Raw genomic sequence first — 14,757 nt, 5'->3', positions numbered from 1 at the left:
CAGCTGTTGAGAGCTCAGCACCTAGGTACTGCCGATTCCTACTGCAACCAACTGCAGATGTTTACAAGTTAAGCTGAAGTTAGGCTGTAAACAGCTAACGTTACAGTAAATCATACACAGTGTTCCAGTATTATTTCCTTTTAGCTATTAGAAATAATTAAGAGAAAAGCTGCAAATTAGAGCCGAGTAACAAGTAAACGATAACTGTACTCAACACTCACATACATAATCCTTGTAAGCCTTGGTTTTAATGTGCAAATCTCAATCTGCACGAAGGCAAATTCAGCTATCTAAGCCAAGAATCTAAATAAAATTAAAACAAGTCGTGAATTTCATTTCTTTCCTTAAATATTCACATCATAAGGCAACATGAGGTGAATATCAGGCTGTACAACTGGCTTCAGACTCTGACTGAGTATTAGCAATCTGGAGCTAAATGGAGCCTCTGCCTACTCAGATGGGCTTTGGAGCATGTCCCAGACATTTGCAGAGGGTTTTTTTCAGAAGAATGATGCTAACAAGACAACTGTAAACTCAATAAACACAAAGGCACCCAATTCCCCATGAGAATATTTTCCCCAATAGAAGTGCTTCGTCTTTGACTTCAGAAAACTCTCATTAGTGACCAAGAAATTGGGAAATAAAATTCATAGGTCCCTTGGAAACTATATGAAAATAAAATCATTCAAAGTAAATATCAGTCTTAAGGTACATCTCTATAAAGCATTCTTCAGATTAAGGTCATTACAGATTGGAGACATAACTATTAATAAGATTAATGTAAGCAACTTGTTCTACTTGTTGAAAACCAACTTTTTTTGTTTTGTTTTCAAATAAAGGATGTATTTGTTGTTCTCTGCTAAGGAAATAGTTTAAAGCTTCTTCACATAGCAATGACAGATCATGCAAGGCATGGAAAATGCTAGCTCACAGCAAAGAGAGCTAAGAAATACAGAAAACTTAAAACGAAAAAAGCCTATTTTGTCACTTGTTCAGAGAGCTGCTCAAACTCTTCCCTTGTGATTTACCATCTCCTAGAACTTCTTGTCCAAATATATCCAGTAACACAGAACTTTGCAAGCAAAGCAACTCCAACAGCTTCGAGCTGTGCATTCAGTCTTCCAGATTATCAATTTATACTCAATTCTCTTCATGTGACACGTGTCATTCATTTCAATAATTTCTTTGTGTAATTTAGTGAAATTTGTAATAGCTATTCATTGTATAATTGTCTTAAAAGCTATTCCTGACAGAAATGGAACTAGGTTTCTATAAGCAACAATGATAATGATTATACTAAGGGATACCAAGTTAGCCGGGGTGGGGGGTATCTGCTCTTTGTTCATACTAATGGAAATATTCCCTTCAAGAGGGCATGAGAGGATAGTCCTGTTACTATAACAGCTACTTTGTTGATTTCCTGCTTTCAGACCGCACCTCAGCGCAACAAAATTTGGATTATCTGAAGTTTATGCATTTGTATCACATGCAAATACCATAAATGAGTGAAATAACTCTGAACTTGATCACATGTAGCAGGCAGAGGAAAACTGAGAGGTTTTCCATTCTGCAAGAGCAGAGGGAAGGCAAGGGAAGCACAGCACAGAGGAAAACTGCACATTATATCAGGACTCAAGAGCACATAACCACAGTAAAAAGAACCAAATGTCACAGGCAAGCAACAGTGGAGTACAGACCCAATACACACAGATGTACCATTGTACATCTATATTATACTGTACCATTTATTTTCTGACTGCCTGAATACCAGGAGAGCCTTCAGGGCAAGAGGAGACAGAGCCCTGTTCAAGAGCTGGAGTGACATTGGTCCATTTGGGAGCTAACAGCACAGAAGTAAACAGAAAAGCCTGGAAACGAGGTTAAAAAGAAAAGGCAAGAAAACTTAACTATGCTGGGTAGTCTTTAAGTAGGAGTAGCAGTGTTAAATAAGGACCTATTGCTTAAGAGAAATCTATGCTTGCATGTTACTCTTCTACTTCTTGCCTGTTAAACTCCCACGAGCTGTAACATCTTATCTGCATAAGGAATCTAAATTGATCTTTGAGAAGTTTCCTCGCGATTTCTATTTCACTTGAAAAGTTGCTTGTTACAGCTCTTGACAACCAAGTCCTTTAACACAACACATGCTGGGTAAAAGGAGCACTTGGTAAGCAGAAGAAATGGATGGGGAGAGCTGTGTATTAGCTTCACTTCCCATGAGAAGGGCTAGGAACCTCTTAAAAGTGCAGTTTGTCAGCAGGGAAAGCCTGAAGCACTGAGGAGCATGAAGATCTGCAGAACAAAGATACAATGGCTGGGTACATCTCTTCAATAGAGGAAGTTTAAATATTTTAAAGGATTTATGTTGCAACCAACTTACTTGAAACACTGATCTGGGGGAGAGAGATGCAGACAGTTCTTGTTAACCTCGCACCCCCCTGGCAATGCAGGAGCTGGTTTGCCAGCACACTGACCAAGGATTTGGGCACAAGGATTTCGGAGTCCTCAAGCTGACCACTTCCAGCAAACATTAGTGTAACCCATCAAGACATTGAGCACTGCCCTGATCAAAAGCCTTCCAGGAGGGGCCAGGACTACACCAGTGTGTAGATGAGAAGCTGCCTCCTGATGGGAAATCAGACCCTTTGGGGTGCTGGCAGGGCCGCGAGGCCAGTGCTTGTTCTGCTGCTCGTGCCCACACGCTGCCTTGCGCTGCCAACACAGAATTCAGGTTTCAGGTAGCAGGCGTTTAAGACTGATACTGGTTTAAAGTAAAATTCCATAAGATGCAAACATTTCCCCTTTTAGCTAATGCTTTTGTCCTCGTTAATACCGTAACAATCTTTCCCCTCATATTAGCGAGCGAAGTTTTCTGTTTAAATCCATATATTTTCATGGATATAGCCCACAAGCCTGCTGTGAAACATTTTATTTCAGCAGCACTGCATATATAAGTTTTTTCCTTTCTAAGCAGAACCCTTCTCCTCAGCCCACGGTAGAGCAGAGCCCTTTCCCCCACGCTCCCGACATGGAGCACAGTTTTTCTTTTCCATGGCAAAGGGTCTAACACGTTTTCCATTCTCTACTTTGGCAAGTGGTAGAGTCTTCTCCCTTGGATATTTGATCTCATGCAGACATAACAAGATTACAATAAATGGGGGGAGGGCAGTCCTTGCCCCATAAGAATGTTTACTGTACATATATTACTTTTGGCAAATACTATTATTACCCTAGGCCCACAAGACAGAGGCAAGGGGAAAAAAAAACAGTAATGGAAGTAGTAGTAATAGAAGCAGAGGGATGCATGTGTTGGGGTATCAGCTGAAGTTGCTCTTGGCCTAATAAGCGTGAGCTCAAGCTAGCAGGAAAAACAGGATACATCAAGTAGAACACAAACCAATCTGAACCTAGGGCCAAAACTATTAAACTTAGGTGCTCAAATACAAGGACAGAGCAGGTGTCCGCAGTCTATGATACTGAACCAAAACTGACAGCAACATCAAAGTACACGCCTGAGTAAATTATCTAGGTGTGCCAATATTGGGCACCTAATGGAGACAAAAGTTTCCAACTTAAGTCAAAACTAGCACTTTAAAACCAAACAAAACCAGCCAAACAAACAAAACAACAGCTACTGGCCTTGTTAGAACTGCCTTTGCACTAAGGGCAACACAAACCAGCTAACTGTTCAGGTACTCCTGTGACACTTCTGTGGGCCATCGTGTAAAGCAGTTATCTGCAAGATGTTGTGACAGCTGCTTGCTAGAGGAAACACGCTAGACTAGAACTGTGGACATGTAAATTCTGTTCTGCTTCTGTCCCTGACTGCTCACCCAGACGATGCATGTGAATGTAAGCTGGGCTCAACACCTTCTGACCGATGTCAGTGTCTATTAAACATGACTCGAGGGCCTGTGATAGCATTCGTGTAGAAACCATACATGGGTTTGCTCAGAGTGGAACTTTCATTTAAGGGCCTAAGACCTACATAAAGGAAAAGGGTGCAAGCCAGGAGGGAAAAAGATAGATGACCTCCCCAGTGCCACACAGCAGGTAAGTGCTAGAACTCGCAACTGATTTCAGGTCTTTTTGACCCTTACTTAATGTCCTGTGCCCATTTAGGAAATGCTGCCCCCGTGAACATTTAGAAGAGAATAGCCACAGGTGACACAGAAAAGCTGCAAAACAAATTAAATAAAATGTCAAGGAGGACTTTGCTGAAAGCTTCTCATGGCAGTTGCAATTTGTTTAGCAGATAGCATTCAGAAAGGATGCAGAACATTCTCTTCAATGCTACAGCACCTTACTCAGACACCTCTTGAAGATCACGTCTTCCTTAACAAGTTACTTTTTCCTTCATGAAATCTCTTCAGATATGTTTTCCCCTATTTGATATATCTTTTGCCTACAGCTGCCACTGTTTATTTCCACTTCTCAGAATCATAAATCACAACATTCCTTTCTGACAACATCGACATAATTGCATTTCTCCAAATGAAAAGTAAGTTACCTGACCTTAACAGACATCCTTCACCGCAAAACCTTCTCAAGTCTTTAGTTATCGTTACATGCCACATGAAGAGCAATTTAACCAGTGCTGCAACTTTTTCCCACACTGCTTCTTCAAGGTGGTGTGACAGACATGTCTCTAGGTGTCTATAATGCACTTAGGCTGGTGTTTCAGCAGTTTCAGTAACAGTTATTTAGTACAGAGTAGAAAGAGTACAGGCTTTCCCATTTCAGTGGTGCGGGAAGTTCTTCTGAATCAAAGATGTTTTTTATACTGATTTTTTCCTCCCCTCCTACGCCTACAAAAGTAAATGAGCTTTGGTTCTTCTTGTACATCAGAGCTCAGAGATTACTACAGACATAGTAAATTATCAAAGACAAGTTATCAGGAAATCAACGTCACTTATTTCTTCAAAAAAAATCATTAATTCCAAATGATAAAAAATGAATGACTGAAAAAATGTAGCTTGTATTCATATAGATGATAAAGTCCAGGCAGCTTAACCCATCAGCATATAGCTACCTTTTCTTAGCTCACCTTATCCTACAAGATAATACTACTTAATCTGTGCTTTATTTGAGTCAGATAAGCTTTAGGTTTAGACGTTTTTGTTTTAGATGTGTTTATTTTTACAAACACTCTCCAGAATGGAATGCTGGAAACTCAATTTTGTGCACTGTGCAACTGAGTACCCAGGGACAGTTTTCTGTTATAAGTAACAATTACAATTCAAGTTTGTCTCCTCTACCCAAAGAGAACAAATCACCACTCCAACATCAGGGACAGGCCAAGAAAAACACTCTTTGGACACATAACGCAGCTCGGGGTTTATTTTTATGCATAATTTTAAAATTGTAAAGCCTTGTGAAAAAGGTAGAGTGGGGAGTTCGATATTTTAATCTGCATTGAAATAAAACCCGTAACCTTACCGAGCAAAATAGCCTTGCCTTCGTTCCTTCTTCTCTTCCTTGGTCTCCATTATGTGCACTCAAATGGGCAAGGTGAGCGGCCAGGCGTGATGCTCTTCTTCCCCTCAGTACCTCATATCCAGGTAGAGTTCCCTGTATATAACATTTAAAAACAGGAAGCTCATAAATCACCATGTCAACAACACCTACAAAAACCAAATGCAACTGACACAATGACAAAGCAAAGTAAAACTTTAACTAGTCAATGCTTGTCATGTGGTATCAATTTAGTATACGGTAAGACAAAATACAGTAAATGCACGCAGGCCAGTTTCTCCAGCACAGGAAGAGGCATACTACAAAGCAGGTAATCCAAAGAGCAGCAGCAAATTGTAAAAAGCCTGGAAGGATTCAAGTCTTTAGCAAGTTTACACCAAAACATCTTCCTGTGTGTTACAGATAGGAAGACAGACTCGTCAAAAACATCCCATAGAAACAGTAAAACCAGACTCTGTAATAATTCTTCAAAACGGTGAAAAATCAGAAGGTTTAAGAACAATGGAGAGGAGAGAAGAAAAGAGGAACCGACATTCTGTACACAGGTTTTACTGTTGGGAACAATACACAAGTTCAAACAGGCATACAGGGAGAAGAAATGGGATCGACCTCCTGCTCCTCAGATAAATTGCAGAAGTGCTGCGAGACTTGTAAACCAGGAGGCGGGAATTTTAGAACGGCTTGGCACTGACTGCAGTTAATAATATGCCACAGCAACTGCTTTCAGACAATCCTGCCAACAAGGTTCATCCTCTTCCCCTCTCCAGTATACATTCAGGCCACCCTGATGGCATCTACACATGCACACCTTAAGTTAACTTCTTCAAAGTTTTTTTTTTTTTAATCAGTACCCCAGATTAAAGTTTAAACCAGAAGTTACTACTGAACATTTGAGTCTAATGGACTGTACAACAAAGAAATGGAAATCACGTAACTTATGATTCATAGAACAATTACTCCAGACCTAATCAGTTCCCATTATTTTTTTCCTGCATTAAAAGACCATAAGCTACAAGCTACCAGATGTCAGAGATAATGTAGTAAAAATAGATTAATCTATCTGAAAAGCCAAAGAGCATATTGTGCTACATTCTTTCAGAAATCCTTGCCATAACATTTTCTCCACATTTATGGAGCCTCAGACCACGGCAATTAAAGTCCATTGCTTCAAAATGCACATCCCTTACTCATTAATTTTGAATACAGCCAGGACACCATAAAGAATCTAATTTCTCTGATCTCTATGCATCAGGCAGAGCCTTATTCTAATGGTCAGTATGTGACGGCACTCTTTACATGGCAAATTTGCCTATGACATCTTTGGTTTATAAATAGAAGACTACTTTATCTCTGCAAGTTGATGCATGCTGCGGTCTCCAGCAGAATGCAGACATCTACATGACAGCAGCCTGCTCTGCTGTCCAGCCTACATAAGGGCATCGCACATCTCCCCAGAATTTCAGCACATCCTCACCTTCCCTGTTGAGTGAGAGGTAGGCTCTTAGGCCTTCAGAGCATCAAAAATGGTGTTTCTGTTAGCATGACACTTAGAGCTACAAAAATCTTTCAAAAGCACACAATCACCACCTCCATAGCAAACTACATGAAGCTCAAAGAAAGAAGAGCCAGTTTTTCCCTTTCTCCTACCATCCCTCTACTAGACGCCGTGGTGCGTGCATAGGAGCACTGACCGGTCACGTCCGAGTCTCACATTGATATCAAGAACTACCAAATAACCAGAGTAGTGAGACAATATTGAACCCCCAAACAGAAGGAGCATAGGGGGACCCATGGGAATGAGAACAGGGAAGCGTCAAGGGTCCCTCAAACAGGACAGCTAGAAAGCACGGGATGAATGAAGGGAAGTAAGATCTCTCCTTGGGGCCTCACCCTGTGCAAGAGGTGGAGGCACACTCTTTCCATCCGTTCTCTTCCTCTCCCCTGATTTACTCATCCCACCCAGCAGAGTATCTGCTCCAGCACGTTGCTTCCAGACGAAAGGAGCATCACTGACCAGGGAGCCAGGAGGAGAAAACCCTGCCTGCCCGCAGCCCTGTCCTGCCAGTGCTGGAGCAGCAACCCCCTGCTGCAAAGGGGGGCAGACTCTGGTGGGAGGGCTTCTGCCTAGAGCTGCAGGTGCTGCAGAAGGTGTCAGCACAAAGCAACCTGCCAAACGTGAGGTTTGCTGAACTCAGAACAGATGGGCACTCTGAAAACAGGAGCGTTGTCCATAGACCAGAGGGAACAAAAGCATTCTGGGGAAACTGGCTTATTTATTTCCTTTGGAAATAAAAATACACAGGGATCTTGTACCCTGTGATCAATCACTGGAAATTTTCACAATAAAATAACTTAACATGAGGTCCAGCTCTGGTGACTTAAAACTTATTTAGCTTACCTTCTTAAAAGAAACAAAAGGATTATTCTAGGAAGGTCTATTTAAAGTTGAAAATTATACTTCGAAAATGTCTTCCTTCAGTACCAGGAAAAGCAAAATGATTTGTACAGCCTTCATGACCTCTGAGTTTATTTTTGTTCTTTGTAATCTTTCATGTACTAGTTAGCTTTAAGGGAAAAAAGAAATGAAAGCGAGGAGGACTACAGAGTAACATGCAGTGATTGCTACTAAAAACAGTGTTTTTGAAATGCCCTTTTCAATTTTTAGTTAAGTAGGAGGACAAAAGCAGTGTCTACTTTATAGGTTTTCAGTGGTATTTTAAAGTTAATCAGAAAAAGCAAACCAATTCCACGCTTCACCCCTACCTGTCCTTCGTAACCTCCCAATAAAAAAATACCAGATATTCTTCGCTAATATTAACTGCTTAAAATGTTATATGGATACATGATTAAAACAAATCTTGGCTTCCTAGTAGCTGTTCTTTGTTAGAGATGAAGATTGAATTAGGCAGACTATTAAAAATGTATATATTTGGGGAATGTTTGTATGCTGGGAGACAGACATGTTACTCATATATCATGAGTACAGTCCAAGCCCAAATGATGACAAAGCTGATTTTATAGAAATTTCAGGCTCCCTTTAACCCTTTCTACACTGAAGCTGAAATAGACAGTGACAATCTTATTTTACGTGTCTACAGCAATGCTAATTCTTTTACTAGATTACTTCAAAATGAAAGATATTCCTGATGCACAATGTATTTATGTAGGCATCCTGTTAAAAATCTACTGCTCTCCAAATTCAGCAGGGTCAGGTAACATCTCACCTAATAATTACAGGAAGAAAAGAACAAAACACTTAAAAATACACTATGTTTTGCCATTAGTCCTAGTGCTCTGGACTTTCTTGTTTAAATTAGTATAGTTTTGGATACTTGCTCCTTTGCCTGTTTAGGCATGCTGCTAGGGCACTACTGAGGACGCTGCTTGCTCTGCTCAAGGGTAAGAACCCAGAACTCCTGTTTGCTGGCTCTGAAGCAGCAATCACCAGTCCTCCAATTGTGAGCATTATTTTCCAAAACCACACACATGAACAACGGCACATTCCACAGCACCAGCAACGCAGAAGCCAATGAAGTATCTGATTATTTTTAGAACATTCAATGGACCTGATAGCGCATTGTTGGCCATCTGTGTCCACTGCAAGTCCTGGAAAGACACAGAGGAAAAAAAAAAAGGAAAGCATAAAACTATTAGAGAGTGTCCAAAGGAGGGCAACAAAGATGGTGAAGGACCTGGAGGGCGAGATGTATGAGGAGCAGCTGAGGTCCCTTGGTTTGTTCAGCCCAGAGCAGAGCAGGCTGAGGGGAGGCCTCATGGCGGCCTGCAGCTCCTTCACGAGGGGAGCGGAGGGGCAGGCGCTGAGCTCTGCTCTCTGGGGACAGCGACAGGACCCGAGGGAACGGCATGGAGCTGGGACAGGGGAGGGTCAGGCTGGGTGTCAGGGAAAGGTTCTGCACCCAGAGAGTGGTCGGGCACTGGGACAGGCTCCCCAGGGCAGTGGTCACGGCACAAAGTCTGCCAGAGTTCACAAGTGTTTGGACACCACTCTCGGACACAGGGTCTGATTTTTGGGTGGTCCTGTGAGGACCCAGGAGTTGGACTCAATGATCCCTGTGGTCCCTTCCAACTCAGGATATTCTGTGATTCTATAATGTAAGATCACGCAAGTCTCTTTCTGTCTCTCTCTGTGACCCTGTTGTGTCAGTCTCTCTCAACCTTTTATCAGGTAACAAAAGGCAATAATTCCCTATTTTGCAAAAGGAGAACAGAGATAGAAGAAGTACCCTCTGCACACTCACATGAGACCAGAAGAGCAATGTGCACAAGTATCCTCCCAGTACCTCTAATCCGAGCAGCCCCAATAACAAACAGCAATGAGAACAAAGGAGGAGACTAACCTGACAAGGAACCAGCTATTATTTTCACTGTAAAATTTAAACTGACAAACCACGGAAACCCATAGCACAGTCTCATCTTTATTTAGCTCTGTGGCAACTAAAGCTCAGGTCCACAGGAGGAAGTAAAAAGCCTCAGTTTCCCTGTGGATCTAGGTTCAAATGGTTCTCTTAACTCTTTCAGGTAGTATTGAACCAAGCTTGTGAAAACCAAATCAAAGGTAGGTAGCATCCTGCACCTTAGCAGGGGCTCCACACGGCAAGAGTGATGGCAGCAATCACACCGTGAAAAGATGACAGAGGCGGCGAGAGGCCTAAGCACACCATTTCCATCACCAGAGAAGCCGAGCTGACATGACAGAAAGCTCCTGTCAGGCAGCCAAGCAGACGGGCTCAGGCTGAGGACTTACCGAGGAGAGCCCACCGTGCAGAGGAGCAGCACGTGTCCCACAGGCACGCGCCGCAGCCCACACCTGCTCTCTGCTGCCGCATCCTACGTAGAACCAGCTTTTTATTTCTGCTTTTTTATTTTACCTCTGACCCTGAGGCTACAGGCAAACAGCACACAGCTGCTCATGCAACTACACGTTTCCTTACTATTGTCTGCTGCAATACAAACATCCCAGCGTTGCCCCCCGTCGGTTTGGGGCATGAACCATCACCGATGACTCTGCCCAGCTCCGCAGCACAGCGTCTTCTTACGACTTCTGGGTACAGGTGGCCCTTCTGACCCCTACAAAAGTGCACCATGAGAGGCGATGAGGATCACACCAACAGGTCAGTCTTAAGACCAAAAAAAGGAAAGATACGTATGCAGTACTTTAAGTGCAGTGCAATATTAAAAATTTCCATCAAGCAGACAGAGTCAAATATTGTACAACAAACCACAGGTAGAGGGGAAGTATTTTTAGTGTGCCAGCGCTCAAACTGAACGCCTGGGGTTGCTGTCTGTACCTCCGGTCAGCCCAAAGCAGTTACCAGGGCACTCCGCAGATGCAGCATAGGGTCTCACACAACACACTGAAGTATAAGACAGTGGAAACAAGGTATCACAGGACAGGCGACATTCTCGTTTGCTACCAGGTCATATATAATGCACACGATTAAGGTTCACCAGCCAAAGCACTAATATCAACTCTAAAATTCATTTCAGCATACGTCACATTTTTATAAACAGGAAGGGGAAAGCACATTAGCACCTTAGGAGACGTGCTAAACTTTGCAGTATTTCATTAACGTCTCACTGATAGAACTAACCAGGTTGAGTTTTACTGCTTTTATATTCTACTAAGGCATTTCATTTGGTGTTATCATAAAGATAAAGGTTTCAGAATAAACACTACAGCATCTTAAGATGAAAGAATAACAGAAATGCACAGCCAACAAAGATGAAAGTAGCCACAATTTTTTTTTCAGTCTTTGCTTCAGGCAGAATGACTTAGCTAAAATGAGACTGGAAGTTTTCAGGAAAGTGCTAGCACACACCAGCAAAACACAGCAGAGACTAGTTACGTTAATTAAGATTCAGTAGAGCAAACAAAAAAATGAGAGTTCATTTCAAAACTATCTTAAGATAAATACAAATTTTACTACAATTACCATGTAAAATATAATGTTACTTCTAAAACATTAATAAACTCTATCCTTATAAAGTACCACCAGTCCATTATATTTAATTGAAGGGTACTAAACTAAACTAGGAGAGCTTCCTCGCTTCAGTAAAGTTAGGGCTGATCATACAACTCTTGCTAAGTAGAAAAACCCTTATTTATGTATGCAACTCCACTGACCTTTACAAGTGTTACGCCTGTCATGTTTGTTGGAACAAGGCTGCACTCTTAAAAGCCTGAAATGCAAAAATTAAATGACTGAGAATGAATTTGTATGCAGAAACAATTTCTATTGTCCCTGTTCAGATTGAACACAGACCAGCATCACCATTTCTCCAAATGGATAGCCTGACAGGGATTTGATGTGGTGGTTGTACCCTGTGGCCTCACAGCAACATTTTCAGAAGCCCAGGACAGTAAAGATGAGATCTGGAGATGAGATCTACAAAGGAAAAACACACCTGCTCATAAGAAACTGGCTGCAGTGGTTTAGGATGTGGTTATCCCCACGGCAGAGGTGCAACAAGCTAATGATCTGACCGTTTTCATTCTGTACTAATGCAATAGAAGCAGGCTATGCTTAGATCACCACCAACTCGCCAACTGGATCTGCAAGAGCCCGTCCAAATAAAGAGCTCAAATAAAATAAACTCAAGGGGTCAACACAACAGACACGTCTGATTCAGAAACAGAACAATAACAAAGACTTGATTCAGTTCCAATGGACTTTCCAGCTGAATCATTCCTAGCTTACTCGGGAGGAGAATTTTACCACTAACTCAGGCTATCACATTTCACACAGAATAAGGGAAGCAAAAGAGTTGCCAGAAAGCCCAGCCCGAGTGAGAGCTGTCAAGAGAGAAGAGCATCCAGATGTTATCTTCCCTGACTGGCAGCTGAACATCACCAGATGCATTTTACATAAGGATTAATGGATTCTACTACATACTTTAGCTGTGAAATTGGTTACAAAACACAGTGTAAACCAGTAACAAGCAGACTGCTATGCTATACTGAACGTAAAAGCGCAGCACTGTTTGAAACAAAGCCACTTCAAAAAAATCTTTCATTTTTAAAATCACCAATAAAGTTCCTACAGAATTTGCTGCCCACTGGAGTTTTAAAAGAATTAACCCCTTCATTTTCTTGTATCCCCTGTGTTAACTCACCCCTGTTCAAATAAACATCAAGGCCAAGCCCTCTGAACCCAGCCACCTTTCACACTCACATTGTGCAGGCACACACAGTATGCTGAGACGACACGACAAGTCCTGCATGCTTTATGGACTGTTGACAGAAAACACCGGTGCCTTCCTACCAAATACCGTAACAAAAGATAAAAGGCAGCAGAAAAAAACATTAGCATTTGGATAAGGAAAATGAACTCCACAGCCACCGAAGTACAGACAACCTCATACATTACAAACAATAGAAGCACCCAAGAATTTGCAGGGTAGTGGTTCCAGTTATTTGTAAGATTCCAAGAAATTTTAGAAACCTTATGAAATAAACTAAGCCTCTCAACATTCTTTGTCAAAAACATTGCTTTCAATTCACAGGCAAGAGGCTGAGATCCAGAAGGATGTTGTGGTCATTCTGCAAAGTTATTACAAAACCACAGCTCCTATAACTGCAAGCAAAACGGTTTGTCCATTGTGCCTTTCTTTCCCAGGACACCTTTTGAATGAAATGAAGCCTGTGTTTACGCCACGTACTGAGGTATTTCTACCACTGTTTATATGGCATTTCCAAGTCAGATCCTAAATGCCTGACATATGGCAACACAGTTCCACCACTTCTGAACAAGAGGAGGATGCGGTTTACCATATCCAGAGACGAGAAGACAGATGTACCTGTTTCTTACCTTTCCCTGGAGCATGCAGGGCACATACACAAAGGACTTACACGTATGTCCTCAGCAGCATTCACCTAAAACACTAAGCGCTTCTAGTTTTCTAAAAAATAAAAATTCATGAACACTCTAGACACATCAACTCACATTTAGAAAACCCCCTTGGGACTACTTTGCTGATTTGACAGTTGACACCAGCACGTTCTTTGCTTATAACAACTGCTAGCTTTATGACCTGTTTATAAACATTTCAAAGAACGCCTGCACAGGTATGTTTTGACAAGGTTTTGACACACGCATACACAAATCAATGCCACTCCCAGAGCAGATGACTTATTAGGCTCTCTGCTGTTTTTTTTTTTAACAGATGTGACCAAGTCCTCCCTCAATTCCCTGCACTGAACCAAGAAAAGCAACAGAAGCAGCAAACAGAAAGTCACTCCATCTTCACAGCCCCTAAAACAGCACGGTGTTACAAGACAGCATGAGGTAACAAAGGGGCTTTGAACAATCTAATCTAACCTAGCTTGGGAGGGAGGTTGGACTAGATAATCTTTAAGGTCCCTTCTAACCCAACCCATTCTGTGATTCCCTGAAAACCAGCCAACTGCCTGGTGCCACCTCTGAGCCAGCTGAGCCATCAGAACCATCACATATGCAGGATGCTGTTAAGGGACATTGGATCGCAGCGTCACATACCCCAGGCCTGGCCACACCTCAGAGCTGCTCCTACAGGACTCAAGTGGGATTTGCATTGGCAAAAAATGCAGAGTTCCTGACACAGCAGCACCACTGCTGAGAGGTACAGCAAAGGTCCTTTGCCAATCGAGTGGACCTCAGCCAGCAAAAGTGCTGAGCCAAAGAAACTGGGCTTTCTGAAGCCATTAAAACACGCCCCTGCAGCAAGCAGTTGCTGTGATTTGAAGTACTGCTGCCCTTCACAGTTCTCCCTTTCACCTACTGCAACTGTTTATCACTCTTCCACCAAAAGTTACCAGACAAATTACCTGTGTGTAACAGTCATCAGAAGAGACTGTATCTGCAGCTCAGTTATCTCCTGCCATACCAGCTCACGCCCACTTCCACTGGGCTGACCTCCTGAAAGCAGAGCCGGGCTTTGCACCACACAGATAAACTGCATGCACGCGTTTTTTTTCTGCCAACTCTGCCATAAAAGACAGAACTGCAGCACAAAGCCGGGACAGATGTCTGTAGATGTAACTCCTCGTGCAGTCACCCAGCACGGTGAACGTACTGTTTGACACCTGGGAAGAGTGCTGATGAAGCCTACAGCCAGCAAGCTCAAGGTGAGAGGCATAGACTAGAAAAGATAAATGCATGCTCACAGTTTCAAAAATTTACTCTCTCTTCTCAGTTCCTGCCCCACCAACCCAATAAAGGGTTATACCAAAGATAAATCAAGCAGAGGTAGGTTTGAAAGCAACCGATGTGCTTACTTTGAAGA

General features: G+C 42.3%; 1 protein-coding gene across 10 annotated transcripts in view; it reads right to left on the bottom strand.

Moving 5' to 3' along the window:
* The window catches only part of NCOA7 (nuclear receptor coactivator 7), an 89,989-nt gene that overhangs the window by 66,767 nt on the left and 8,465 nt on the right, over positions 1-14,757 (bottom strand). For 9 of the 10 annotated variants that reach the window (XM_035538556.2, XM_035538567.2, XM_035538564.2 and 6 more), the window contains exon 2: positions 5,440-5,571. In XM_035538556.2, coding sequence (XP_035394449.1) covers positions 5,440-5,489 — 50 coding nt within the window. In that variant the 5' untranslated portion in view covers positions 5,490-5,571. Of the gene's footprint in view, positions 1-5,439; positions 5,572-10,427; positions 10,559-14,757 lie in introns of those variants that run through there. The other variant, XM_035538560.2, reaches the window with a different exon arrangement.

The sequence above is a fragment of the Cygnus atratus genome, chromosome 3 (assembly GCF_013377495.2).
Source record: "Cygnus atratus isolate AKBS03 ecotype Queensland, Australia chromosome 3, CAtr_DNAZoo_HiC_assembly, whole genome shotgun sequence".
In the NCBI taxonomy this organism is placed as follows: Eukaryota; Metazoa; Chordata; class Aves; order Anseriformes; family Anatidae; genus Cygnus; species Cygnus atratus.
The sequence above is the reverse complement of the archived record's forward strand: the minus strand, read 5'-3'. Positions and strand labels throughout refer to the sequence as shown.